This window comes from Vicugna pacos, chromosome 12 (genome assembly GCF_048564905.1).
Source record: "Vicugna pacos chromosome 12, VicPac4, whole genome shotgun sequence".
NCBI classification, from domain to species: domain Eukaryota; kingdom Metazoa; phylum Chordata; class Mammalia; order Artiodactyla; family Camelidae; genus Vicugna; species Vicugna pacos.
The window spans coordinates 25069883-25097574 of record NC_132998.1 but is presented as its reverse complement, the minus strand read 5'-3'; the positions used below and the strand labels follow the sequence as shown (position 1 = coordinate 25097574).

The 27692-nt window shown below is 35.6% G+C and overlaps 1 protein-coding gene across 4 annotated transcripts; it reads right to left on the bottom strand.

Moving 5' to 3' along the window:
- Positions 1-936: 936 nt before the first annotated feature.
- Positions 937-26405, bottom strand: MDM2 (MDM2 proto-oncogene). 4 transcript variants are annotated; one of them, XM_015240607.3, is made up of 12 exons: positions 25521-26404; positions 24946-25183; positions 24731-24815; positions 21897-21971; positions 19193-19326; positions 17155-17204; positions 14131-14198; positions 13899-13995; positions 10091-10251; positions 6421-6576; positions 5175-5252; positions 937-3528 (listed from the first exon to the last, which is right to left on the bottom strand). In XM_015240607.3, the coding sequence occupies exons 3-12, from the start codon at positions 24809-24811 to the stop codon at positions 2953-2955; spliced, it is 1476 nt and encodes a 491-aa protein (XP_015096093.1). In that variant the 5' UTR covers positions 24812-24815; positions 24946-25183; positions 25521-26404; the 3' UTR covers positions 937-2952. The 4 variants fall into 4 exon arrangements, with proteins under 4 accessions (XP_015096093.1, XP_015096094.1, XP_031538992.1 ...); XM_015240608.3 differs by having other exon boundaries at positions 24946-25129; XM_031683132.2 differs by lacking the exon at positions 24731-24815 and having other exon boundaries at positions 25521-26405.
- Between the last annotated feature and the right edge of the window lie 1287 nt (positions 26406-27692).

Below are 27692 nucleotides of genomic sequence, written 5' to 3'. Positions count from 1 at the left end.
AAGACTTCTCTCCAAAGAAGACATATAGATGGCCAACATGCACATGAAAAGATGCTCAGCATCACTAATCATCAGAGAAATGCAAATCAAAACCACAAGGTATCACCTTACACCTGTCAGAATGGCTATTATCAAGACAACAATTAACAAGTGTTTGTGAAGATGTGGAGAAAAGGGGAACCGTTGTACACTGTTGGTGGGCGTGTAAATTGGTGCAGCCAGTACAGAAAACAATATGGAGATTCCTCAAAGAAGTAAAAGTAGAGAGAGCTACCATATGATCCATCAATTCCACTCTGGGTATACATCCGGAAAAAAACAAAACCACTAATTTAGAAAGATAGATCAACCCCAATGTTCATGGCAGTACTATTTACAACAGCCAAGATATGGGAAAGCAACCCAAGTGTCCATCAAAAAATGAATAAAGAAAACGGCGTATACATACACATACACACAAAATGGAATATTGCTCAGCCATAAGAAAGAACAAGATCTTGCCATCTGCAAAAATATGGATGGGCCTAGAGAGTATTATGCTAAGTGAAATAAATCAGACAGAGAAAGACAAACACTGTATGATTTCACTTATATAAGCAATCTAAAAAACAAAGGAACACAACAAAACAAGAGTTACAGATACAGAGAAAAAACAGGCGGTTGCCCAAGAAAAGGGAGTTGGGGAGAGGAATGAAATAAGTGAGGAAGATTAAATAAAAACCTTCGGTTCCAAAGTATGAGTCATGGGTATGAAACATACATAAGTGTGGATTACAGGCAATAACTATGTAATATCTTTGTACAATAACATACCATAACTAGACTTACTGAAGTGATCATTTAAAAATGTATAGAAATACAAAAATCATTGTTATAAAACACAAACCAACAGCATTTTAACTCAATTATACTTCAAAAAACAAAAACAAAACAAACTCATAGAAAAAGAGATCAGATTTATGGTTACCAAAGGTGGGGAATGGGTACGGGGAATTGGACGAAGGCAGTCAAAAGGTACAAACTTCCAGTTAAGACTAACAAGTATGATAGATGTAATATATAACATGATACATATAATTAACATTGCTGTATGTTATGTATGAAGGTTGTTAAGAGTAAATTCTCAGAGTTCTCATCACAAAGAACATTTTTTTCTGTCTTTAATTTTGTATTTATGAGATAACGAATGTTCACTATACTTAAGTCAAATCATGCTGTATGCTTTAAACCTACAGTGCTTGCTGCATGTTGCTTCTATCTCAATAAAGCTGGAAGAAAAAACTCATTATTATGGGAAAATTGTTCATGAGATCCAATAATAATCACATTTTGAAACAATTCTTAAACATTGAATAGATCTTTTATTTGTAAATCAATAAATAAGCTACACCTAAAAATTTAGACAAGCAAGAATACATTAGTAATGCCTAGATGGATGAGACTATTTGCACCAATTTCAATGCTCTGTAAATAGCATAATCACTGCATAATATAATGTAAATGTAGCTGTCCCTTAGTATCCATGGGAGATTGGTTTCAGGATGTCCCCCGACCCCCAGGATACCAAAATCTGTGGATATTCAAGGCCCTTGTATAAAATGGTACTAGTATTTGCATACAACCTATGCACACCCTCTCATATACTTTAATCTCTAGATTTCTTGTAATACCTTATACAATGCAAACGCTACATAAATAGTTGCCAGTGCACAGCAAATTCGAGTTTTCTTTTTGGAACCTTCTGAAATTCTGTTTTTTAAAAAAATACTTCCAAACCATGGTTGGCTGAATGCATGGATGCAGAACTAACAGGAAGGGTTGACCGTAGTGTTTAGAATCTCATTTTATTTCTCTCTTCAGAGAGGATCAATTCTACTTAGTTCAAGTATTATAAATCCCAAATTAATAAAGCTTTGCTGTATTTGAGGACCACTCTGGCTAAGGTACTGATCCCTTCAGCCATTACCTACTTATCTATACATGGTAAGTCATATGTGTATGTGTGCTATTTGTTTTTAAAGTTTAATACGTTCTGTAACTGGTACACAAACTTGCTGTGCGCAATTATCCCTCACTTCTAAACCTACAGTTCAGCTGATTTTATTATCTTCATTGGAGTAGGTGCAACTGTCATACATGGGAGAAAAACACAGACCTTACGTCAAAATTGTCATTCTCACTATTCTGTTGAAGATTTAATATAAATCAAGATGCTAATCTATGCAGTTTGAGAATTATTTTAGAATTTTATATTCTGACATCACCACTCTTAAAGGCAAGTGCTGTATAATTTTTGGACAATTAAAGAGTATTTATGACATTTCCAGCTAGCATAAAAATAGTACTTCTGTTAGTTACACTTCTGAATTAGCCTTTGTGACTTCACTGATCTCTACATTCCTATTCTGATCTTTTAGAGCATATGTAAGTGGGACATTTAAAAGTAACTTATTTAGGATCTTTCATGTAAGGAGGAAGTCTGTGTGAAAGAGTTAATACTTAAAAATTAAATACTCTTAAGAACTTCCAAACCTTAGTTTCTCTGGTCTTTCAGAGCCTCTTAAGATACTCTTTCTAGATAAAGACAGGTAGTTATGTTTGGTGCTATTAGTGAAAATGTACTTCTCATCCTCCAGTCTCTTTGGTATGGTAAGAGATACGTGTAAGTGGAAATTATTTAAAATATGAAGGGTAGTGGGGTAAAGGATGAACTGTATACCCAATTCAAACTATATTAAAATCAAAATATAAAATATTAACAGAAAGGACATTTTCATAAAAGGAATATTCACCTTTCTCATATAGTAGGTAAATTACACTATAATGAAATCTACATGCCTATTATTTTCTTGTTTTGCTACAGGTAAAAAAATAGGAATAAATTTCATGTTGTCTAAATTTTTAGGGTTATACAGTTAGAAATATATAATTCTACTTTTATAGATAGTTCAACTAGGGGAAATAAGTTAGCACAATCATTTGAATTGGTTGTCTACATACTGGGCAGGGCTTATTCCTTTTCTTTAGCTTCTTTGCACATGTAAAGCAAGCCATAAGATGTCCTGTCTTGCCATGGACGATGCAACCATTTTTAGGTCGACCTTGGCAAATCACACATGGTTCAATGGCATTAAGGGGAAAACTAGATTCCACACTTTCTTCTTTGTCTTGTGTTTCTTCCCTCTCAAACTCTTTGACATCTTCTTGGCTACTATAGATAATGCTATTAGAAGTTGACGGCTGAGAATAGTCCTCACTTTCTTGGGACAGGGAGGCTTGTGTGATCTTATCTTCTTTTTCCTCAACACATGATTCTCTGGAATCATTCACTGTAGATTTCTTACAGTCAGGGACATCAAAGCCCTCTTCTACTTGTGTTGAGTTTTCTTGTTTGGCTTTCTCAGGCATTTTCTCTTTATCTTTCCCTTTATCTTCAGGAAGCCAATTTTCACGAAGGGCCCAACATCTGTTGCAATGAGGTGGAAGGGGAGGATTCATTTCACTGCAGGAAGTACACTTCCAATAGTCCTTCAATGAAACAAGACAGTTAGTTTCTGTAACCCTTCAATGACTAGTCATACCAATGCTAGCAACTTGTTCAGTATGTCTAAGGTAAAATGTGTTATGCAGCTCAATTTTCAGCATTTCATTTTTTATAAAACACTCAACATTTAACAGTCTTTCCTCAAGCATGAGATTATACTTTTTTTCCCAGCCAAACCATGCTGAAGAATTCTAGAACAAAAAAAGTATTCACCATAACCTTAACCAAATACCTATAAAGTTACCTGTTCAGGGACAAAGACACAGTAAGTTCATTTAGTTGAAGCAACTGCTATGAGATCCTTCTCTGTAATGAGGCCTGGACCCACTCCATTCTGTTCAAGTATCAGGGACCCACTCTGATACCGTGCCCAGAGTCCACCAAATCACTAGACAAAACAACCATACAATCTGCCATTGATTAAGACTCCCTTAGAAGGGTTCTAAAACCAGGGCTCAACTGGGTGTTCCCTAACTTCATCCACAAAGGAAATGCTAAAACATTCTTCTCAGCAAATCACTTCCAGCTAAACTCTGCCATCCCTGTCACTATTCAAAACATATGCACCTTACTTCTCTATCCTTTTCTGTGCTCTCATCTCTGTAACTGCTCATTGCTTCATCCTTATCCCAACTTATTTCCCAAACCTTTCCACCCACTATGCAATTTGGATAACAAACCCCCCCACATCCCCAGCCTCTTTACTGAACAGATCTTTCTTCCTTAAAAGAAGCATGGTCCTTGCCTGAGGATACTGTACATGTAAACTTGCCGTAAGAGGTCCTTCTTATCTTGCCATGAATAATGTAATCATTTTAAGTTGCCTGACAAATGATATAAGATATTAGCAATAAGGGTGGAGACCATTCATTCTCCCACATTGGTTCCTTCAAGCTGGAAAAGTAGGTCTCCACTGATAAAAACCAAAGACAAAGATCTTGTAATATGGGAGGAAAGCAATAAATTTCAAGACCTACGTTTAAAATATTTCACTCAACCTGATTTCAAATGAATCAACTAGTTAGTTGTTTTCTAATATAGCAAAATATTTTCTTAAAATTTTAAAATTTGGATAATTGTTATTTGGATAATTGTTATTTCTGTCTCAGAAAAGAGAAAAATGAGATTTCCTATTCAAATATAATAAAAGGCAGTATTAAGAACAAAAATTAAAGCAGTAATATTTAACTTAAAAAAGAACAGTATCTCAGGAACCCTGTGAAGTATGAAATGTTAATGTTTAAGTCCTGATTTAAGAGCAAATCCTACCACATTCTCTAATACAAATCAATATGAAAAGTATTTATATTTGATAAGAGTGGCAAAATGTTGGTTAACTGTTAGAGCTAGGTGTTAAGCACAAAGGACATACATTATACTATTCTCTATGCTGTACATACTTTCCATAATAAAGTTCTTCAAAAGTTCAAATTTCAGCACAAAAAACCTAAAAAGTATCAACAGATTCCCCACCCAATAAAAGAACAAAAATACTCTAAATCATTAAAACTTTAAAACATTTTTAACTTTATAAAAATTACCTCACGTCAGGAAGTAGACTAGACATATTTTTCTAATCTTGACCTCAGTGTTACTTTTTGATTCCTCAAAAAAGTAAATGCATACTTACAGCTAAGGAAATTTCAGGATCTTCTTCAAATGAATCTGTATCACTCTCCCCTGCCTGATACACAGTAACTCGATACACCTAAAAAAAAAAAAAAAAGAAAAGAAAAGAAAAAGAAAAACAACAACAACAAAAACATTAGCATCAGTTCATCACCTTTTTTCTTCAGCCAGTAAGGCTTCTTAGGGGTCAGTCCTAAACAAATAACATGTATACTATGGTCGTCCCTCTGTATCTGTGAGAAAGCTGGTTCCAAGACTCCCAAGGATACCAGCATCTGCGGATGCTCAAGTCCCTTAGTAAAATGGCAGTATCTGCATACAACTTGTGCACACCCTCACCTATACTTCAAATCATCTCTAGGTTACTTATAATACCTAATACAATATAAATGCTATGCAAATAGTTGTAAATACAATGTAAATGCTATGTAAATAGTTGATGGCCCACAGCAAATTCAAGTTCTGCATTTTGGAACTTTCTGGAAATTTTTTTTATTTGCGTATTTCCAATCAGGGCTTTGCTGAATCCATGGATGTGGAACCTGTGGATACGGAGGTCCAACTGTGTTACATACGAGCAACCTGAGATAAGGGTCAAATGGACTGAGTGCGTATAAAGGGGGAGAAATAGAGGATAATAAAATCCTCACCCCTGATAAAAAGTCAACACATAGGCTGTTTAAAATGAAAAAGGAAAAAATTCAGTACAAGCATTTGTTTTATAAAAATAGAGGTATTAAGTCACAGTGAAAACAGCTAGAAATGTTAAAGCTGGTCACTTCCAGGAAACAGATCTGGTGGTACTATGTGACTTTAACTGCATGCATGTTTTATTTTCATAAAAAGTAGGAGGGAATGTTATAGCTCAGTGGTAGAGTACATGAATAGCATGCACAAGGTCCTGTTCAATCCCCAATACCTCCATTAAGAAAATAAACAAACCTAATTACCTCTACAATAAAAAAAACAAATTTTAAGTAAATTAATAGTAAAAGAGAATTGAATTAAATATTTTAAAATGTGAGTACTCTTATAAGAATGCTCATTAAGGCCTACTGACTTTCTGACATATTTTTAACATCAGACAATAAGCAACTACAAAGCCTCAAGCCCACAAACCAATATTCTAATTTGAACAAATCAAGAGTCACACTATGATGTGAAATCTGAATACATTATTTCAAACTCATCAATGAATAAGGAAAGTATTTAACAACTTCAGAATATAATCAGAAAAAAAAAACTACCTCATCATCTTCATCTGAGAGTTCTTGTCCTTCTTCACTAAGGCTATAATCTTCTGAATCAAGGGACTCAACTTCAAATTCTACACTGAATTGATCTGAAACTGAATCCTGATCGAACCAGTCACCTGAATGTTCACTTACACCAGCATCAAGATCCTAAAATCAAAGAGAAAAAAAAGTGACTTAACATACATTACCTGTTGCCCTGTAACAGCTTTCTAATGCATCCCTGTGAACCTAATCCCCCCTCAGTTCCATCCTGCACACTGACACTAGGTTAAGCTTCTGGGTTATGACTAGATTAATATTTTGTCTGTTTAAGATCCCATTACATAAAAGGAAAGGCCAAATCCCTTTGGCATTCAAGGTACATACAGTATGACTACACTAACACCTTCATATTATCTCCAACCAGATGCTCCCCAACCCCCAAAACTACAAACAATTAGCTAGATCCAGATTGTTCCCTAAAGCAAACTTGGCACCTCAACTTCCACACTTTCCCTCTCTAACTGATGTAACTCAGCAGTTTAAAAATTCTGCTCACCCTTTTTTGCCAAAGCCTTTGTCAACACTATAACTAGAACAGCTCTTCTACTTTTAATTATCTTTACTACTTATGACATTATTGAGCATTATGTATTTCCACACGCAAATTATGCAAACATAATTCTGCATGCATTTTTTAATCTGAATTATACATACTTCAAGAGTTAAGATCATGTCTTAATTATCTTTATATCTTCAGACTGGTAGAATGCTAATAGATACAACACATACAATATAATGATTTACATTTTTTAATTAACTGAGAATAATTTCTTTGGAAGAGCTTTCAGATATAATTTTTTAAATTTATTTTTAAAATTCTGTATTTGCTCATGTGATTCCATATTTTAAAACTCTGATAATAGCATAAGAACCTAAGAAGACCTTCAGTCCCATAATATTTGCCATCAGTGGCTAAGAGTGGCCACATACACAGAAGCAGAAGGCTAAAACTAGAAAAAAATACATTGGTCTAATAGTCAAGATACATACATTCTTATTCTGGATTTGCCATTAAGTAGCTTTTAACCTTAGACATACTTAGCTTTAAAGACCACAGCTATTTCATCTATGAAAGAGTTTGGATTAAATAATCTCTAAAATTTCCAACATTTATAAAAACAAAAACAAAGTATATTATCTTATAACCACTGAGGTCAAAAGACTTTTTTACAGTGATGTTAGGAAAGTAGTAGTAAAAGCAACGTTCATCAAACTGCAGTTGTTAATTCCTAAAAAGGGAACAATCAAATGAAAACACAAGTCAAGCTAGAATATAACGTCTCTAATAAAGTAACCTAACAAACTGGATGCTTCAATTAACTAGTCTAGTGTACTATGTTTAGAATAAGGGGGTAAAAATCACAATAAAAATTAAGTCTCAGAAGGCATCTTCTATGGCAGGAGTCAACAAACTGAGGCTCATCATCAAACTACTTTTATAAACAGAATTTTACTGAACTCAGCCACGCCCATCTGTTTACTTGTTGTCTATGGCTGCTTTTGCCTTACAGCCTAGAGTTAAGTAGCTGGAACAGAGACTGTATGGCCTGCAAAGCCCAAAATAATTACTATCCCTTTACAGAAAAAGCCTGCCCACCCCTATTCTGAAGTACTATGAAGAAAGCAGTATTAAAAGTAGTTTTCAAAACTTTTAGCTAATGTTCAAAAAAGAATAACCTAGGAACTTTTGAATACTGCATATCTAAATAAACAAACCTAATTACCTCCCCCCATTAAAAAATGAAAATTAAAAAAAAAAGCATCAGACAAGCTTGATCTGGAAAGATCTTAAAATCCCTAGTTTTTCTAAATTCCAATTGTGACGATTATTAGTTATGTGATCTTAAACAAGTTATTTGAAATTCCCAAGTCTTAGTTTTCCATCTGTAAATGGAAATATCATGGCTGGTATAGAGCCTAGAATATAGCCTTAGTTCCCCAATTTATTAAGCCAAAAAGAAAGACAAGGTGGGAGGCAAATGCACTTTCCTTTAACTCCCTTCACTGACTGGTGAATGACAATATCAAGTAGTAAGTGTAATATATTTATGTGAGGTAAGCTAAAAAGAAGGGAAAAAATTGGCCCTGCCAAAAAGTTTTCACAACTAGGGACTCTGCCTGAAATACAACAGATTTTTAACAGAGAGGATTTTCAGAAAAGAGTGCATGATAGGACTAACAAAAAGAAAGTAGAAATACCCTCTACATTGCTCTGATAACAAGGCAGTGTCCCAGGTAGAAAGAGTAAGGACTTTTAATATCATTTAGTTACAATTCTAAAATAACCTTAACAAAGACTATAAGTTTAATGGGGCACAATAGTTGTATTTAAACAATTTATAAGGAATAAAATTATCCAAACATGAAGTTCTTGACACATCAAGTTTTCTTTGATTAGATTCAATTTTTAGATCACACATAAACTTTGCTCTCAAGAACTTTTATTTTTTTCATAGCATTTACTGACTGCCTTAATTACCTGTTTGACTACTCTATCTCCCAATGAAGGCAGGGACCATATCTACCCTGACTACCACTGTGTCTCCAATGCCAAATGGAACCTGGCATAGAAAATACACAAATACTACTGAAAGAAGAACTTGCTCTTGGAGGATCTCATCAAGCCACCTAGAGGGCTACACAAGTAACAGCTCTATTAAATACTAACTCTAGAGGGCACATCTGTATCCATAAAAACCACTGCTTTGGAAGAAAAAGATGTAAAGATACTATAAGTACAAAAATACAAAAAAAGAATATGGTTACTATCACAATTTGTTCAGTCCTTTACATTTTCTAGAGAACTATAAAAATGATCACTAATATCCAGAATAATGGCCATGAGACACTGCCATATCACAAATGATTCCAATTTTAGTAACATTTTAAACACAAATGTTTAATGACAAGAAAACATTCATTTGTCAAGCATTCTTGTTAGCAAAAACTTCTTTACAAAACTTCCTTCAATGTTAACTCTTAAGAACTTTAATGATGGGCTAATACTTGGGAATTCTGTATCAATTATCAAAATGTACTGATAGTCTACCATCATCCATGCAGTAATATATCCATAATTTTATGGCCTTAGTAAACAGACCTTCCCTGATGTCTAGATCTACATATGGCAAATGTGAGGATCAGGCTACGCTCACTTACTTGCAGATAGCTGTAATAAGATATTTTTACTCTAAATAGTCAGGATAAAACTGCCTTAGAATCCTAAGACAGCTAACCAACTAAATTTTCATTTCTGTCTCCTTATCCTTTAAATAGTAAAACTTCTAGATTTTCAGGCTACTCTACACACTCCAATTTATTTGAATTTACTATTGGTGCAGTGACCCATAAAGATTCTCCAATATATACAGTGACATTAATAACTATTAATATTAGTACTAATTTCACCAACACACTCCAGTGCAACTCCACTATCTTCTGGAGATAACCATCCCTGTGGTTAGGGGCAGAGAAGAACCACAGTTTCATCTGAAAGAAAAATTTATAAAGTGTATAGCAGCAGTCACATACCATATGTGTGCATTCTATCTGAATGTTTGTTAGGACTGCCAGAACCAGAATTTAAAAATAAGTCTTGTTTTATTTAAAATGAGATTACCGGATTCGATGGAGTCCCTGTAGATTCACTGCTACTGCTTCTTTCGCAACATATCTCCCTTATTACACACAGAGCAAGGCTTTCATCAAAGGAAAGGGAAATGTTATCAGATTTGTGGCGCTTTCTTTGTCGTTCACCAGGTAATTCATCTGAATTTTCTTCTGAATATGTAAAGAAAAACAAGTTAATTAAATTGCTATACTGTAATTTAGAAATTGAGCTGTCTTGAGTACCTATTTGTATTAAAACTGTTTCAATGAAATTAAACAGCGAAAACTAGTGCATTACTGTTTCACTAAGTCAGTACTTTTACTGGATCTGAGAGTTATAGCAGAACACTTCATTTTTAAAAGCTTTTTAAAATATGGAAGTGACTATCTGTATGTATATTCATGACTGGGACACTGTGCTGTACACCAGAAATTGACACAATGTAACTGATGGTACTTCAATTAAAAAAAAAAATAAAGTTCAGAAATAAGCTTAAAAAAATTAAGTCACGATTAATACAGTACATCTAGAGCTTTTATTAGCCAGTCTAGCATTTTTCTGTCAAAGGCAAACTTTAGGATGTAAGATTTCACTTTTTATCCCCTGGAAAGAACCCAAAACATTTAATTTACTACAAGGTATACTTAATGTTTCCATTTCCTCAGTATCCAGTATTTTCAACAAGAATCAAAACCAGTAAAACTGATTCATTTTATTTTAAATAAGAAATTATCTCTGACAAAGTCAGAATGTTACCAAATCTGTCAGGAACATAAATTAGAGTCCTACCTTATACCAGACTATTTATAAAAATTAATTCCAGGTGTACTAAAGAACCAAACACAAAGAACAAAACCACCCAACTACTTATATAAGAGAATATACTGGGGTGGGGAAAGCATGATGTAACACTGCAAAGCCCTCAAGAAAAGACTAACAAGATGAGGTTATGTTAATTAAGGTTTACCTGGCAAAATAAAATACTACAAAGTTAAAAGGCAAATGGCAGACTAAAACAAAGTATCTGTAACATCATAACAGAAAATGATTAATATCCATTTTATACGAAGTCCTCCTACCAATCAAGCAAAAGACAAACTTGACTTTAAAAAGTCAAAGATATGAAAGAGCAATTTATAAAATACAAATGACCAATAAACATGAAAAAGTGGCTTACCTCCTAGTGATTAAGGAAATGTAAGTTGAAATGAAACACAAGTTTTCACCCATGAGAATGACAAAAATTAAAATGAGAGAGTGTCTTGGAGATTTGGCAGATTTTTATACACTATTACTAGAAATGTAAAATAGTGTAATATTTTACCTACACAAATACACATACAAATACCTGCATAATCATTTAAGGATATATGTGCAAGGGTGCACACTGCAGTCTTAAATAATATTTAAGTATCTAACAGGGTTATGAGATTAAGTGAAATGTGCCTCCATATGCCTGAAACAGTTCTAACTCACACCTTTGCTCACTCCATTTCCCTCTCTTGATCTTTCAGATCAGAAGTCATCTCTTCTTCCTCTGAATTCCCAAAACACTATAAAAGTGTTTATAAGTGATGTAAGCTCCTCTACTTTAAGTAATTTTGTATCTTAAGTAAATATTAAGTAAATTTATATCTCCACAACAAGATTCCAAGTTCTTGATCTAAGTTCTTAATCATGTTTGTATTCTTTATAAGAAGAGGTGATCTTGGTTGAAAGATGTGGGCTAGAAGCCTAAAACCATGCTGTCGATCCCTATTTTTTAACTCTTAAAAATAATATTTGGGGCTTTTTTCTGATAATTATTACTCACTACAGAAATCTCTAAAACACAGGGGAAAAAATTTTTAATGTAAATCATCTACAATGTTACCATTCAGATAACTACTATTAAATTTTGGTGTGATAATTTTCCAATTTTTATTTTAAAAATTTCCTTTTTAAAAAAACATTTAAATCACACTATATGTACAATTTGGGGTTGTTTTCTTACATGTTCTTTTACATTACTTTTAATGACTGAAGAATATGGTGTCCACGATACAGGTTCATATGCTCTTCATCATTATTGAACCATTTAGTCTGCAAATCTGAGCACGTGCTTCCCAACGGGCACAGTGCTAGACAGTGGGTATACAAAAATGAAGTCAGCCTTCATCCCTACCACCAGAGGAAGCTTACATTTAAACATCAAGGCAACCAAAATATAATCACTTACAAGCTATAATGAGTGCTTATGAAGGAAACAAACAAGGTGCTAAGGAAAGGAACAAGAAGGGATTTACTTTTCTGGGTGGTTAAGAACAGCTTCTCTGAGAAAGGAATACTTGAGCAAAAATAGAAAAATGAGAAGCTGGTCTTGCAAGGCTGAGGTAGGCAGAAGAACTCCTGGCAGGAAAAAACTGTGCAAACAGCCTTAAAGCAGGGAAGAGTTTTGACTTGTTCATGGAACCAATCAGTGCAGCTGAAATACAATGAAGGTGGGGCAAAAGGCCAAAAACCAGATTAAAGGTAGACCAGGGCCTTGTAAACCAAGGTAAAAGTATGGCTTTTATTTGAAGGTCAATGGTAAATGACCAAAATAGCTAAGTGGGGAAGTGAACAATCCAACTTATCTTTTACAGTAACTTTTGGTACTGTGGTGAAAGACAGAAAGACCAAGTAAGCAGAAACAGAGGAAAAACCAGAAGCTGCTGCAGTGATCCAGGTAAGAGGTGACAACAGCCTGGACTAGAGTGATGATATTCTCCACCATCATGTTTTCAACTATGAATAATGCTACAATTAATATCTCTACATTAAATGTTTTAATTTCTGATTACATTCTCAGGCTAGATTCCTAGAAATGGAGTTACTGAGATAATGGTAAGAACTCCAAGGCTTTTTATAATTCATAAAGGTTAACCAATTTATATCAACTGATACACCAATGGTCTATCAGTGCCAACACACACAAGTAAAAAATCTTATCTTCACCAATTTGAAAGACCACAAAAACACTGCTGCATTTTTTATCTGTAAAATTTAATCATTAAACTACATCCCCCTCCACATATTTGTCATTTGTATTTACTCTGAAAAACTTTTTTTGGCAATTTGGATTTTTAGTATTTTTCTTATTAATTTTGGGAAACTTTTTATATAACAAGGATATTAACACTATCACATTTAAAGTGAATCTATTTCAATACGTTGGAATTTTTTTATTTATCTTTTAAACTCATTTGGTCTAGTCCCAGGTATTTAATAAGACATCCTCTGCCCCTGCTGCCCTTTGCCTTCAAGTACAAAATTCTTACTTTAGGTTTATCTATGTCACTGATCTGCTGAACTCTTTTTTTCACCTGAATCATTGTTTTAGTTATGATGATTTTCATCAGCCAATAGCCTCCTTCTCTACTCTTTTCTGTTAAAAATGCTCTCAGCTATTTTATCTTGTTTTCTATTTACTTCCTCTGTTGTTAAACTCACTGATAAAATATTTGTTTTTAATAAATCATAACTGCTAAGGTGACAAAGAATAATGACAAAAAAGAGTTTGTATTTTTGTCCTCTATTATTTTCAATAGCAGAGAGCTGGCTAACTATAAAATCCATCAGGACACACACAGTAAACTGTACCTGCTACAGTCAACCAGAGAAGTGTTACTAAGAAAGCAATTTTTAAGCCAATTACATTATATAAAAATAAGAAACTCAGAAAGTCATTCATCCAAACCAAAAAAGCACAAGTTCATTAAACCTAGATGCACTGATTTCAATAAAGAATGAACACTGAAAAGCTGTCTGAAAGTGCCAATTAAATATTCACATATACCTGTCTCACTAACAGTTCGCCTTCTAGATGAGGTAGATGGTCTGGAAACCAAATCTGAAGATGAAGGTTTCTCTTCCTGTAGCTCTTGCACAAGGTCCTAAGCATTCAACGGAGAAAAAAGAAAACCCAAAAACTTAACTTACAACACCATGAAACTAAAAACTCATTGTTTTAAATAACCTTTCCAATTTTCAAGAAACATTATGGTAGAATGAGTTCATCTCAAGATTACCTTTTGATCACTACCACCTTCGGGGTGACACCTTCTTTCACTCACAGGTGTGCCTGAATCCGATGGTTCTGACAGAAAATAAAAACAAAGAATCACAAACTAGGAAAGCAAGGGCTACTCAATAGATGTTAGTCCAGGACCAACTCCTTATACAATTTAACCTTTTAACAAAAACTGAACGTGTAGTCTCCCAAGTGCCATTTTGTGCTAGATACTAAAGATATAAATAGATAACTCAATTTATCTTTTACAGTCCCTTCTGGTACTGTGGGAAAGGACAGAAAGACCAACTAAGTAGAAACAGAAAAAAATCAGAAGCTGCTGCAGTGGTTCAGGTAAGAGAAGACAACGGCCTGGACTAGAATGATGACATTCTCTAGCATCATATATGTTTTCAACTATGAATAATGCTACAATTAATATTTCTACTTTAAATGTTTTAATTTCTGATTATATCCTTAGGCTAGATAACTTTAGAAGATAAAAATAATCATAAAATACAATAAACACACTAAAAAAAGTATTGTAAGAGAAGTCAATGGAGAAAATGGAGCAATGATTATATGGTAAAGGCAGGGCAAGGTCTGAGTAACAAGGAATCAGGAAGTTTCATAGCAGAATATGTGGAAGCAGGACTGGGAAAGGTCATTCTAGCCTGAGGGAAGGAACACTGTGTGAAAAAGCATCCAGAAGTGAACTACCAGCGTGTTGCAGGGAACTACAGGTGCTTCATTATTATGTGAATGTAAGCAGGATCATAAAAGATCCTGTGTATCCTGCTAAACAGCACAAGGCTGTCAAAAAGCAGCACTCATACCATCAATCTCATATCACTGCATCCTTCCCAGCTAATTTCATAGTCCTCCCTAAAGCATTGGTCAGCTGCTTACCATTAAAAAGGTTTAATCTAAGAGAGAAAATTGTTCATAGTAAGTATTTTATCCAAATGAAATCCCAGTAAGGAACCCTTAAATAGTCATTTTAAGCAGGAGTGAGAACTCTGCCAAAATAGAAGAAAAAGAGAACAGAAGCAGGGAAACCAGTATTAGTAACTGCAATAACACAAATGAAAAGCATTAAAGCCTAAACTAAGACATGGAAAAAAGATCGATTCCAGAGAAATTTAAAAGGTAAAAACCAGTAAGAACCTGGTGTATCTAATACACAAGGCAAGGGAAAAATGAGTCAAGGAGGAGTCCAAGATTTTACTCTGGATGGATAAATGGGTAGTACCAGTCACCAAGAGAGAAACTTCAGATGATGAACAGATATGGATGAAAAGATAATGAACTAAACCTATCTTCCAGGGAGATAGGTTTAATTTGTACTTGGAGGTACAGACATGGAGCTCAAAAGTCAAAATTTCAGGGAGGGTAATAGCTGAGTGGTAGAGTGTGTGCTTAATATGCATGAGGTCCTGGGTTCAATCTCCAGTACCTCGAGTTAAAAAAAAAAAAAAAGTCAAAATTTCAGATAAGGGATATACACAATCACCAAATATTATAATCAAATACCCTTTACTAGTCCCTTGGAAACATCTTCATCTTAACAATGAAGTTAGGCCTGAGCATTAACGTTTTGAAATTATATGAATTATCGTAATAGTTTATTTCTTCTTTATATTATGGATAAGGTAAGTTACTGATTTTTAAGCTGTCACATAGACAGGTTATATTTTGTGTCAGTATGATATATGAGATGTTACAAAACAGACGTAATAAAAAGGAAGCACTAGGTGTGACAAGATCGAGAACCCTGATATAGGTGTTCTGAAGTTAACATTAAACTAAAACCTGAAACAAACTCAAAATGGAAATAACATAAGAGATCAACAGGTTACTAGTTCATTGATTTTCCATTATTTAAATGAATCAATTAATACATCAGGGATTAATACTTCAGAAAACTGAAAGTACTATCAGATACTGTAGTTTACTTTACTTGCCTTCATTTGATTTCATAAAGCGCTTTGAAAAACAAAATGCCAAGTCACCAGCCTAATAGTTACTTCTACTCTAGGATAAGATGGTGATGCTCTTTCTGGGTCTTAAATCCTAACTTTGGAAAAGTATTCAAATACTGTATTGTGTCATACAAAACGCAAACCTGAACAGGACACAGGAAATAGATATGTAGTCAAGTTAGTGTAACAAAACAATGTAACAATAAAATCAAAAAACGGAATTAATAGGAGCACAAAGAAGTCGTCAGTTTGCTAAGCTTCTGAGAACAGTTCTTAATTGTAGTTCAAGGATGGACTTTAAGAAGCCTGTGGTATACTGGAGCCAGCTCCTACAGCACTTCCAGGCAGACTGTGTACATCTCCTCCCAATTCCATGTTTGCAGATGAGAATGGTCATGGTGAGAGTATTTACACCATAGAAACCAGTAACCACCAATCAAGGCTCTTACCCTGGAGAGTGGGTTGTTAAACATTTATCAGCATTATCACTGTACATGCTTAGGCGTATTTTTCTGGAGTAAGAACCTAGTGCTTTTATCAGATTATCAAAGGGATATGTGACTCAAAAATAACCAGTTAAGAACTGCAAGTCAAAAGGAAGGGAAGTTAAATGTCACTCACCTGAACAAACTAGTTAAAGCTTTGTCTATTATAAAAAAAACAAAGACCCCATCCATTCAAATGGTCCTACCAAGGTATCTGTGTTACTTTCCAAAGCCTTTGAATACATGTTTCAAGGTTTGATCATTTCTTTACTGTGCAGAAGCTTTTGAAACTACTTACCTTTCAAAACAAATTCCAACCTAATATCCCAAGACTTAAATGGATGTAACAGGATATTTAACTTCACATACCGCAAATCTGCATAAAAACCTTAGTATTCTGTTGTTTTAGTTCATATGTATCTCTTCCTGTTAAAATTTATCACACCCTTACTGTAATTAAATATACAATTAGAGCAACTTTTGAAGAGAATCACAATTATAAAATGACTGCACATCCATAAAACATCTTAGAAATATTTTTATAGTATATATTGATGGCATTCAAAATTAACTTACCCTGCTGATTGACTACTACCAAGTTTCTGTAGATCATTGTATATATTTTCCTTGTGAAAGAAAAAGATACACATTTTAAAATAAGTGTATTAAGCTAGACTTAACAAGCCTTTCAAATGTATATAAGCATAAACTATCCCATTACAACCCAAATTTTAAATCACTACATTCAAATATTGACAAGCTTCTAGACCCCAAAAAGCACCATAATTAGTTGCACAATGATTATATACAGCCGTTATTAACAACCACTAAGTCTCCCTAGCTCAAAGATAAAATATCTCCATCTCCTGAAACATGCCATGTTTAGACTTTACCAAAAGTCCTCAGAGAACTGGTGTGAACACAGGAGACAGGCTGTTTTCAAAAGAAAAGAAATTATCTAGCTCTGTACATAGCAGTAAACTGCCTAAAAAAGTATTAGGTTATGCAAAACCCTCTATATAGGAGCTTGATTATAGTTTTGACTTTCATTAAACTTGGACTAATCATCTAATGGATTTCCTTTCTTGATCTGAAAATTTATTAAAAGATAGGCTGTATTAAATGACTATACTGCTCTGAGTACCAGTCACTATTCTAGAAACTGGGGAAAACAAAGAATGAAATAAAAACAAATCCCTGCCCTCATGGAGCATAAGGAAACAGTTGACTTACACCAGTATTCACTGAAGTCATGGTACATATTTCTTTCTATTAACTAGTGATTTTAGAGAATGTTTATTGGTCACAAGGTATCATTCCTACTTCTCAAGGTTAAGAGGAAAATGTCAATCCCAACTAAATTTTTTTCACCCTTGGGACAGATATATAGCTCCTAAACTCACAAAAATCAATATTCCTATTCATATCCTTTCTCCTAGTCAGTAGCTTCCCCAGTGTTTAATCTCTCAACATAATAGAATTTAAATCAAAGATAATTTTAAATTTGTGCTTTCAGTCCCAGAAACTACACCTCCAAACATAAAGATTCAATACCAGATGGTGCAAAATCATCAATATTATTTCTTAAATTTACAAAATTAAATCTTATATCCCAAGGCCAATTAAAATATAAATATTAAATAGAAATGGTTTGTCAATGGAAAGATGCTTCTCAGTTAAATTAAGAAGCAGGATGAAATTAAATATAGTATGTTCACAACTGGGTTAAAACACATCGGTGCAAAATATAAAAATGATGAGTTAAAAATACCTTTTGATGACAAACCATAGTCATTTTTTCCTTATTCTTAGCTTTCTGACTTTTCCTAATGTTCAATAATGAATATATACTTACAATAATGAAGTTGTTTTAATGTTATAAATATCCTACCTAGTAATCATCTTTTAGCTATATTATTGAGCATTAAGTATTAGTGGAATCTAGTTGTTTCATGTGAAAAGTATTCATCACATTTATTAAGGTACACTACAAACAGACTAACTGTGCTAAAGCAAATGAAACAAGGAATTCCAAATGTAAAGTAAGAATGAGTGAAAAAAGACTCTTCAGTTCCCAGCAGAATAATTCTAGAAATGTCATCTGGGTTAAATTCAGCTGATTAAGTGCCACAATGGTATGTAACAAAGAAAATTATCTCCAAAGTAACTAGGGCTCAAATTTCAGCCTCTACCACAGACTATTATAAAGATTGTCTTTGAAAGTGACTACAATAATATTTTAATATGCAGTAACTGTAGCTAATATTTAAATGCTTTCCATGTATCAAACACTATGTATTTTACATAATGCCTCTTTAAACCTCCATATAAGGTACTTATACTATTCCTACTTCACATTCAGAGGAAACTTAAGGTTTAGAGGGTAAGTGAATTTACCCAGTCGCACAGCTAGTAAATGACTAAGTCTCAAACCCAGGTTTGTAAGATTCCAGAACTCAAGTTTCTCAAGCTATGTGCTATATCACTAAGAAATAAAATTTCAGCATCTTTTATATATAGACATTATAACTTTTCTCTGACAGAAGGGAGTGAATATGAAAGTGAGCTCAAATGTTTGCCCAGGTGGCATTTTACAACAGACGAAGGAACTTACCTGTGCTCTTTCACAGAGAAGCTTGGCACTCCAAACAAATCCCCTAGAAGATCATTTGAACAATACACAATATGCTGTTGTTTTTCATCATATAATCGTTTAGTCATAATATACTGGCCAAGATAAAATATAACCTGAAATAGAAATATGACTTTTGAGCACTAAACAAAATTAAATGTTAGTTTCAAATACATTTAGTAATATCTCATTTATCTGAAGAGGGTTAAACCACCACCAACCACACTGATAACCATCTAGAGTAAAAACCATTCTTAAAAAAAAAAAAAAAAAAAGAATTGACTACCATTCTGTACTCTTTAAAACAAAAAAAAAAGCTGACTTTATGTCTTTTCCTTTAATCTGATGGAAGCAGAGATACTGCTTCTGATTTCCTTACATAAAGCTTAAAATGTGTCTTTTGGGCGAGGGGAGGGCAGACTAACTCTGCTGAGATACCTAAGTACTACTTATTAGGAAGAAAGGAAAAGGCAGCAAAATGCAGCACCATTAATAACAATAAAAAGTTGCAGAATCAAAAACATCAACTAAAACACAGCAGTGACCTGGAGTCATTCAGTAAATAGTCCCGGACACGATATACCTCAACTGCCTCTGAGGTCATCACAGATGAGAAACGCAAGATAATGACCAATTACATCTACACAACAGTTTGGGAGAATTCAGTAAACGAAATAAGCCCTCAAAGAGATCAATGTATAAAAGACTACCTCAAGAGAAGCCAGATGGACATCTGAGTGACCTGCCCTGACCACGCCCTGAAGGATGGCTCAGAGCACCTTTTGGTTGACAGCAAAGCCAACCACGTATCACCATCTGACTCACACCTACCTTGGCAAGGAGGGGATAACTATCTAGGATTTAAAGTGAATACAATATGTATGTATATGCATGACTGGGACACTGTGCTGTACACCAGAAATTGACACATTGTAACTAACAGTACTTCAATTAAAAAAAAAGGCGAATACATTAAAAAAAAAAAAGAGAGATCAATATAATCTATACAATAAATAATCAAAATGATGGACCCTGAATCATGTAGATACATTTAATTTATATTGTGTGCTCCATTAAGACAAAGTAGGCAAAATATTTTAAGACATTTACATACAAACCTACTAATAACCACCTAAATACTTAAGGTGTTATATAGTTTACAATGTACTTTTATAAGCACTGTCTCGTTCTTCTGACATTTCATAGAATTGTTAACAACATATGAGAAATAAGGAAATTGACCTGGTCTTCTGACTCCTAGTATAGTGTTCTTTCTACTAGCCCATACCAGCTTTCATCACTATCTCATATACCACAGAACAAAGATTCTACAACTGAACACTGTATTAGATAATATATACATTACTGTTACATGGTTTGGCACAAACATTCTAAGTCTTTGTGATGGACTTGATCAACTTTCTCCTTATTCCTATCTACTACTAAACTTATACTTTTTTGTTTTCTTAACCAATTATATAATGATAATATAAAGTCAAACCCAAGAGTCCTAAAAACATCATTTACCTCGACACTTCCCTGTAAGTACTGCCTATAGACTTAACTGGCTAAGCAGGCTTCAGACTTAAACGAATACATGACTATGGGTTGAAGATGGGAGACAGTGGGAAAGGAAGAAGGAAGAGAACCTAGACTCCTACCAAACAACCTGTAAGGAAATTTCCAAGTGTGGCTATAAAGGAAAAGGGTCTGGAATCTCTTCCTGTCCACTACCCTGATGTAGGTAAGGTACTTCAGTGTTTCAAGCAATCTGAGCCCCATAAACTAAGTGCGAGAGATAGGGAAGAGGCACATCTCATTCACATCGAAATTTTGCCCAAGATGGCCCTGTCTCTTACGGAAAAGCATGCTTCTGTGCACAGATTTAAAGCTAGGGAACAATACATTGAAATGTGTCCATTAAACAGAACATATGTTCATGAATCAGCTCACCTCTATCCCAGAAAGATCAGTATACTGTACTCATGTATCTCTATTGCAGAAGTTCTTAACCTGGGATCCATGGATGCCCAAGAAGTCCTTGGATAGAATTCAGGGGGTCCATTAATTTGGATGGAAAAAAATTTCTATGTTTATTTTCACTAACTTTTAACTAAAATTTAGCTTTTCCTTCAATTATGAATATAGGAAACAAATCACCAAGTATTAATGATAACTGTGACTGTCACCAATAAAAATGGCAAGCATTTTTCCTACCATACTATGCTTAAACATCTCAAAATACCAGTTATACTCCTCACTACTTCCAAATTATTTATTAGATCTGCTGAATCTTATTAATGTGTTCGTAAAAAAGCACATGTATCACAAACTTGTTTACTATTTTGTTAACTATATTTTAATGTAAGTTTTCCCACTGTAATATTATATATTTTATTTCATGCATTTAAAACATGATTCTAAGAAAGAATTATCAGTCTAAGATTTTACCAGTGCACCAAGCGGGTTCACAGCACAAAAAGGCTAAGAACTCCTATAGAGCTTCCCTTTGAGTTCCTGGCTGAGAAATGAAATTCAAATGTAAATAGAATTTTCAGCTTCAAATTATAGTCCATATGACCTCAATACTTCATATTGCTGAAAGTTTCTCTTTATGGCTGATTTCTCCCCATGGTATATGTAACTAGTAAGACATTAAGTTATCTTAACTCTTAGTACAGCTTACCTCTTTCATAGTGTAAGTGTCTTTCTGTGCACCAACAGACCTTAACAACTTCAAAAGCAATGGCTTTGGTCTAACCTGTAAAGAACAAAGAGTTGCTATTATGCTTCCAAATTATTCCAGAACTATAAGCCCTGTAGGAAACTTACTCATGAAGAACTTCAATAAAGGTAGCAAACACAATGTATAACAATCTCACAAGGTTAGACCTCAGAAAATAAGTCATAATGTTTTCACTAAATGTCACAGACTATGTAAACTCAATACCACAGACTGTCAAGGGTGTTTGGGAAAAAAATGCTGGGATCTAATTATGCAACTAATCAGAAGCCTCAAGCACTGTCAGCTGCAATAACTGACACTACCCATGTTAAGGCAGTGAAAATTAACCTTTTTCCTCCAGCTATTTCTATCATCTGCTTATTATCTTAGAAATGCAACCGTAAATGGAATATCCCAGTGATCTTACTATAAGCTAAGATACAAAATTTGAGAGAAAAGAATAAATCTTAAAGGTAGGCCCTTTTATCAGTCTTTTCTTTCTACAAATTGGGTTCCTGAAGGCTGGGGAACTTTTAACTAACCCAAGCTGACAAGGATAATTAAGAGCAGATCTGAGACTGCAGCTCACATCCCTCAACTGCAAGCCAGCATCTTCTTCCTACTGTAATATCGATGCTGCCTTTCAGTTGGTCTACATTCCAAATATCTACTTGACAAACATTTATGGAGCCTCTGCCAAGCACCACACAGTGCTGGATATTGTACACACAAAACAATGACAAAAAAGACATATGACCTGTATTCAGGGAGTCAGCCAACTATATCAGGGATCATTTTTTTTGTGTGTAAAGAGCCAGAGAGTAAATGTTTTAAAGCTTTTCTTGCCAGATGGTATGACTCAGAAGCATAAATATGTAAACCAATGGGTCTGGCTGCACTGAAATAAAACGTCATTTACAAAAGTAGGCAGCAGGCCAAATTTGGCCCATAGGCTGTAGTTTGCCTGAATCTGATCAAGAGGCCTTGCAAGTTGTATTGAGAAAATAACCGGCAAGGGGGCAGGGATGTAATGTGTTTATGCTCTGTCTCCCTATCTGTTGCTGTTATCAAAATCTTCAAAACTCAAGTATCTTTACAGCTTGCCACCTCTACAGAAACTGGGGCCTCTACATCTCCCTTTAATACACTCCTGCCCTGTCTAACTTTGAACCCAGTTTGGAATGTAACTGTCAAAACTAGATTTTCAAGAACTACCTACTTCCAGCTAATTAACAATATTATTTAATAACTGAAAAACTTAAAATACACAATAAATGTAGTACTGAATCACTAATTGTTCTGCTCACACTTTTTTCCTTATATGCTTACATATGCACTTTACTTTCAGGCTATTTAAAGAATGAGTTCTCCTAGAAAACAAAAAGTTACTCCCCCTTCAAATTCTATATATGCTGTATTAACTTCCAACTACGTAAAACTCTGCACTGGGAAGCCATTAGCTTTTTATTAGGACATAAAAGACACACATTAATAAGAAAACTACTATGAAAGACAATACCATTCTTAATCTTACATTTAAGAACAAAAAGATAAATTTCAGATGAGAGAAGATCCAGATGTTAAATAAAAAACACTAGAAGAAAATATAGGAATATCTTAGGATGAGAGAGTTCTTCCAAAGCATAGTAGAAATTCAAAAAAGTCAACAAAAGTTAAATTAGACTCTATAAAAATGTTCTCAATGAGAAAAAGACCACATAGAGTTAATTGTAACATTCGTAAATGCTAAGAATTAAATACACTTGAAACAGAGTACTACAAATTGTTGAGAAAAATACAATAAGCCTAAAAGAAAAGTATACAAATAAGACCAAAGAAATCCTAGAAGAAAAATAATTTAACGAATGACAAGATGCGAGACCTCACTAGAGACTGGGCAAATATAAATTTACCCCCCCACCAAAAAAGGGGGCAAAATAATAAAGTGATAATACTCAGTTCTGGCAGAGGGGAAAACTGTTACAATCTTCTTAGCATGTTATCAGTAAGCAATCAAACCTGTATAGTTCAGGACCCAGGAGTTCTACTTCTATCAAGTTTTTCTTACAGAAATATTCACAACACTTGTGTTAGGATACATGTGCAAAGCAGCACTATTAGTGATAATCAAAAACTAAAGGCAATTTGAAACAAAAATCTATCAGTAAAGGCACACATTTTAAAAATAGTATACTAATGCTGTGGATTATCATGCAGTTGTTAAAGAATACTGTAGATTTTATTTATTGACACAGTATTTGCTAAATACCTCAAGTATAATCCTATTGTAGTAAAACAAAAAGGGCAACAACATGGATTAAAATTCACACGTTGGGTATTTATGTAGGTATGCACAAAGGAAAATATCTAAAAAGGAAGCAAGGTCAAAAGAGAAGATTGGAATTTTCAGCTTTTACTTTATACTTTTTCTGTAATGCCTAAAATCTTTAAAACAAGCATGAATTATTTCCGTGACTTTCCGAAACCATTTTAAAAAGTTAAAATACTGACGGGTCAAAACAGGGGGAAAAAATCAGTCACATAATAAATAAAACTTCAGCATCCAAGTTTAAAAATGTAATGAAGCTGACTTTTAAATACAGAGTGGTAAAAAGCCAAGGAAGTAAGAATTCTTACAGTTAACTTTTGCTCCACAGTTACACCCGAGTGGCAGAATTTAAGCTACACACAATTTCATTTAAAGAGCCATGCTTTAATTGGGGTCTACAGAATTTAGCTGATCACCTTATAAAATAAATTCTTTTTAAAGTTACACTGGAGACAAAAATACCAACCAGGGTCTCTTGTTCCGAAGGTGGAATCTGTGAGGTGCTTACAGCACCCTCAGTAGACACAGACATGTTGGTATTGCACATTTGCCTAAGAGTAGGAAAAAACAAAAAAACACACGATAAAAACTTGAAATGAAACACCTGTGAAAAAAGACAAAAATTATACAAAAGGAGATAAATTACGCCTTTATTAAACTCATTAGCAAGTGGGTCCTTACCTTGTTCAGCATAAAGCAAGTGCTATACGTCGGTGACCAGAGGTATCTCTAACAAGTGGATACAGCTGGCGAAAGGCATGGTTTAAATAGCCCCAGCTAGAGACAAGTCAGGGCTTAGCTCCTTCTTCTGCAGACTCAGAACGTGTCCGAACTTGACCAGCCCAACAGGAAAAGCTGAGTCAACCTGCCCAGAGAACCAGCCCAATCTTGCCCGGACTCAACACTCGGTTCCTACAAGCTACCGAACAAGCACCTGTCATGATTTCGAACTCCGGCCAGGAGGCTGCCCGCGGCCCCGCGGCGCCCCCAGCGCACGTGACCTTTATCCCGGACGCCCGCGGAGCCCCCTCCCAACGCCCAGCCCCCTGGGAGCGCGGGCCCAGAACCCCGCCCTCTCCCAGGCGGCAACCACCTCGCTTCTTTCCAACACAATCTCACGAACTCACGTGCCCGACGCCCCCCACCACGAAAAGCACAAAGGCCGCGTGCGGGGCAGACGCTGAGGACGAGAGCGAGCGGGGAGACCCAAGTCACAGAGCAAACCCAGAACAGCCCACGCACTTCCTGGACGATACCTGCTGGTCACTGAGCGGGATTTTCCGCCCCTGGAGTCTGGGTGGGTCCCCGAGGCTCCCCAGTTCCCTTCACGGCACGCGCGGAAGCCCGACGCCCTGGGCCTCGGCGACCATTCCACTCGAGAGGCCCAGGCCACTCGGGCGCTCGAACGTACTAGGTCTGGAGAAGAAAGAGGCTCCTGGCGGCAAAAGCAGCAGGACCTCCGTCAGAGGGGTTAGGGTACCCCTCAAGCTAGGCTTCTTGCTCCATTTTCCTTTCAGTCACACCGGGCCGCACAGGCCCCAGAAGGTGCCGAGCTGGCCGAAGTGCGCCGGATGCGCGCCCCCTATCGTGCGAATGCAGCGGACCGGAAGCCGCGGCCCATCCGGGCTTTTGTGCGCGCGCGCGCGCGCCCAGGCCCCACCGCCTCCGCCAATTGGGGGACGGGGCGGGGCCCGGCCGCCTCGACGGAGTGGGCGGGGTCTGAGCTCGGCGCGCGGACCGGCAGGTGGGAACTGGGCGCTGGGCTAGCCCGCCCGGCTGGCTTGCGCCAAACATTCTCTGGGGTAGATTTGTTTATCCCTTGTGCTATTTTTGTATTTTGTGTGTTTACACCTCCCGACCGCGGTGGAAACGGCAGGCAGATGCGAATGGAAGTGCCGCTATCGAAAAAGAAACCAAAATGAACAGCTGTGCGATATATTAAGCCCGCACTGCCAGCCGCTGTCTTTGTATACAAATGAGTTATTTCAAGACTTTTTTAAAAAGTACGATTAAAAATAGCACAGTATGGGCTTGCTCAGGGATGCATACAATATTCTAGTTGGAGGAATAAAAAGCTGGTGGTTACCGTTAGAGTGGGGGGGATAGAGAAAACCGGTTACTTTACATTTTGTGCCTTAAGAATGTTTGGGTTTGGGGGGAGGGTCTAGCTCAGTGGTAGAGTGCATGCTTAGCATGCACAAGGTCCTGGGTTCAATCCTCACTACCTCCTTTAAAAATAAGTAAGTAAATAAATAAATAAATCTTAAAAAAAAAAGAATGTTTGGGTTAGTTTATGTGATGTATGCCGTCATTCCCATTAAAAATACCTGTTTATATATTAGGCACACAATGTTGAAAGACTCACCTACTTGCCTCTTTTGGCACGTTGGCGTAACAGTCTCAAAAATGAGCCAGGACACGAGAATTGAGTTGGTTCAAGCCAAAAAACGCAGTCATTGTAAAGAACAGCTTCTTGCTTGGACAGGAAGCAATTAGTTCCTTGTGAACAAGGAACTTTTTAATAAAGTTATACCTTTCCCTTCTCCCATGCTAGCCTGCTAGAAAGGAATCTTTCTTAAACAGTGGTCACTCAATTGATTTAATTGCTAAGTTAAATCATTGGGGATTTGGTTTGGTTTTTTAAAAAAAAAAGTCTCATCTTTATCAGATCAAATATAGTAAGGTTTCTGGTTGTAAAAGCGTATGCTTGACACCGGATAAAAGAAGATCTCATGAGATGCAGAAAATAGCATAAACATATATTATACAAATTGGCATCCGTTGATGCCAAGTGAAGGGACAGGTATGTGCTAGAAGTGTTCAAAGGATTGCTGGCTCAGTGAATACCCAGGCAGTTCACAAAGGCCTCAGAGAGGATCAGAAACATCTGGTGCCTTGAAGGATGGTAAGATTTTAAATTAAGACAAAGGAGAATATTCTGGGCACAAGAAAAATACTACCCCAAAGTCCTGAAGTGAAAATGTAAAGGTAAGATTTTAAATTAAGACAAAGGAGAATATTCTGGGCACAAGAAAAATACTACCCCAAAGTCCTGAAGTGAAAATGTAAAGGACTGTTTGAGAAACAGTAAGTTTGGCTTGCATAAAAACCAAGAAAAAGTTTTAAGAATTTGAAGGTTCCTTAAATGCTAAGCAAAGGAATTTGGGCTTTGAACAGGATAAGCAGTGGACAACGGAAGAATGGAAACAGGTGAATTGCTTAAAGCTGTTTTTAACAGTACCACCATGAGCAAATTCATGAGATGTCTGGCCAGCCTCCTCTAAACCAACTTTCCCTCTTCTCTTTGGCTTTTCTCTTTGGTTTAAAAATCTTAGCCGAATTAGTAGACCAGAAACAAAGGGCAGAACTGATAGGATTAGTCCTTTTCTAATGAAACCAGAAAAGAAGAGAAGGAATGAAGGAAGAAG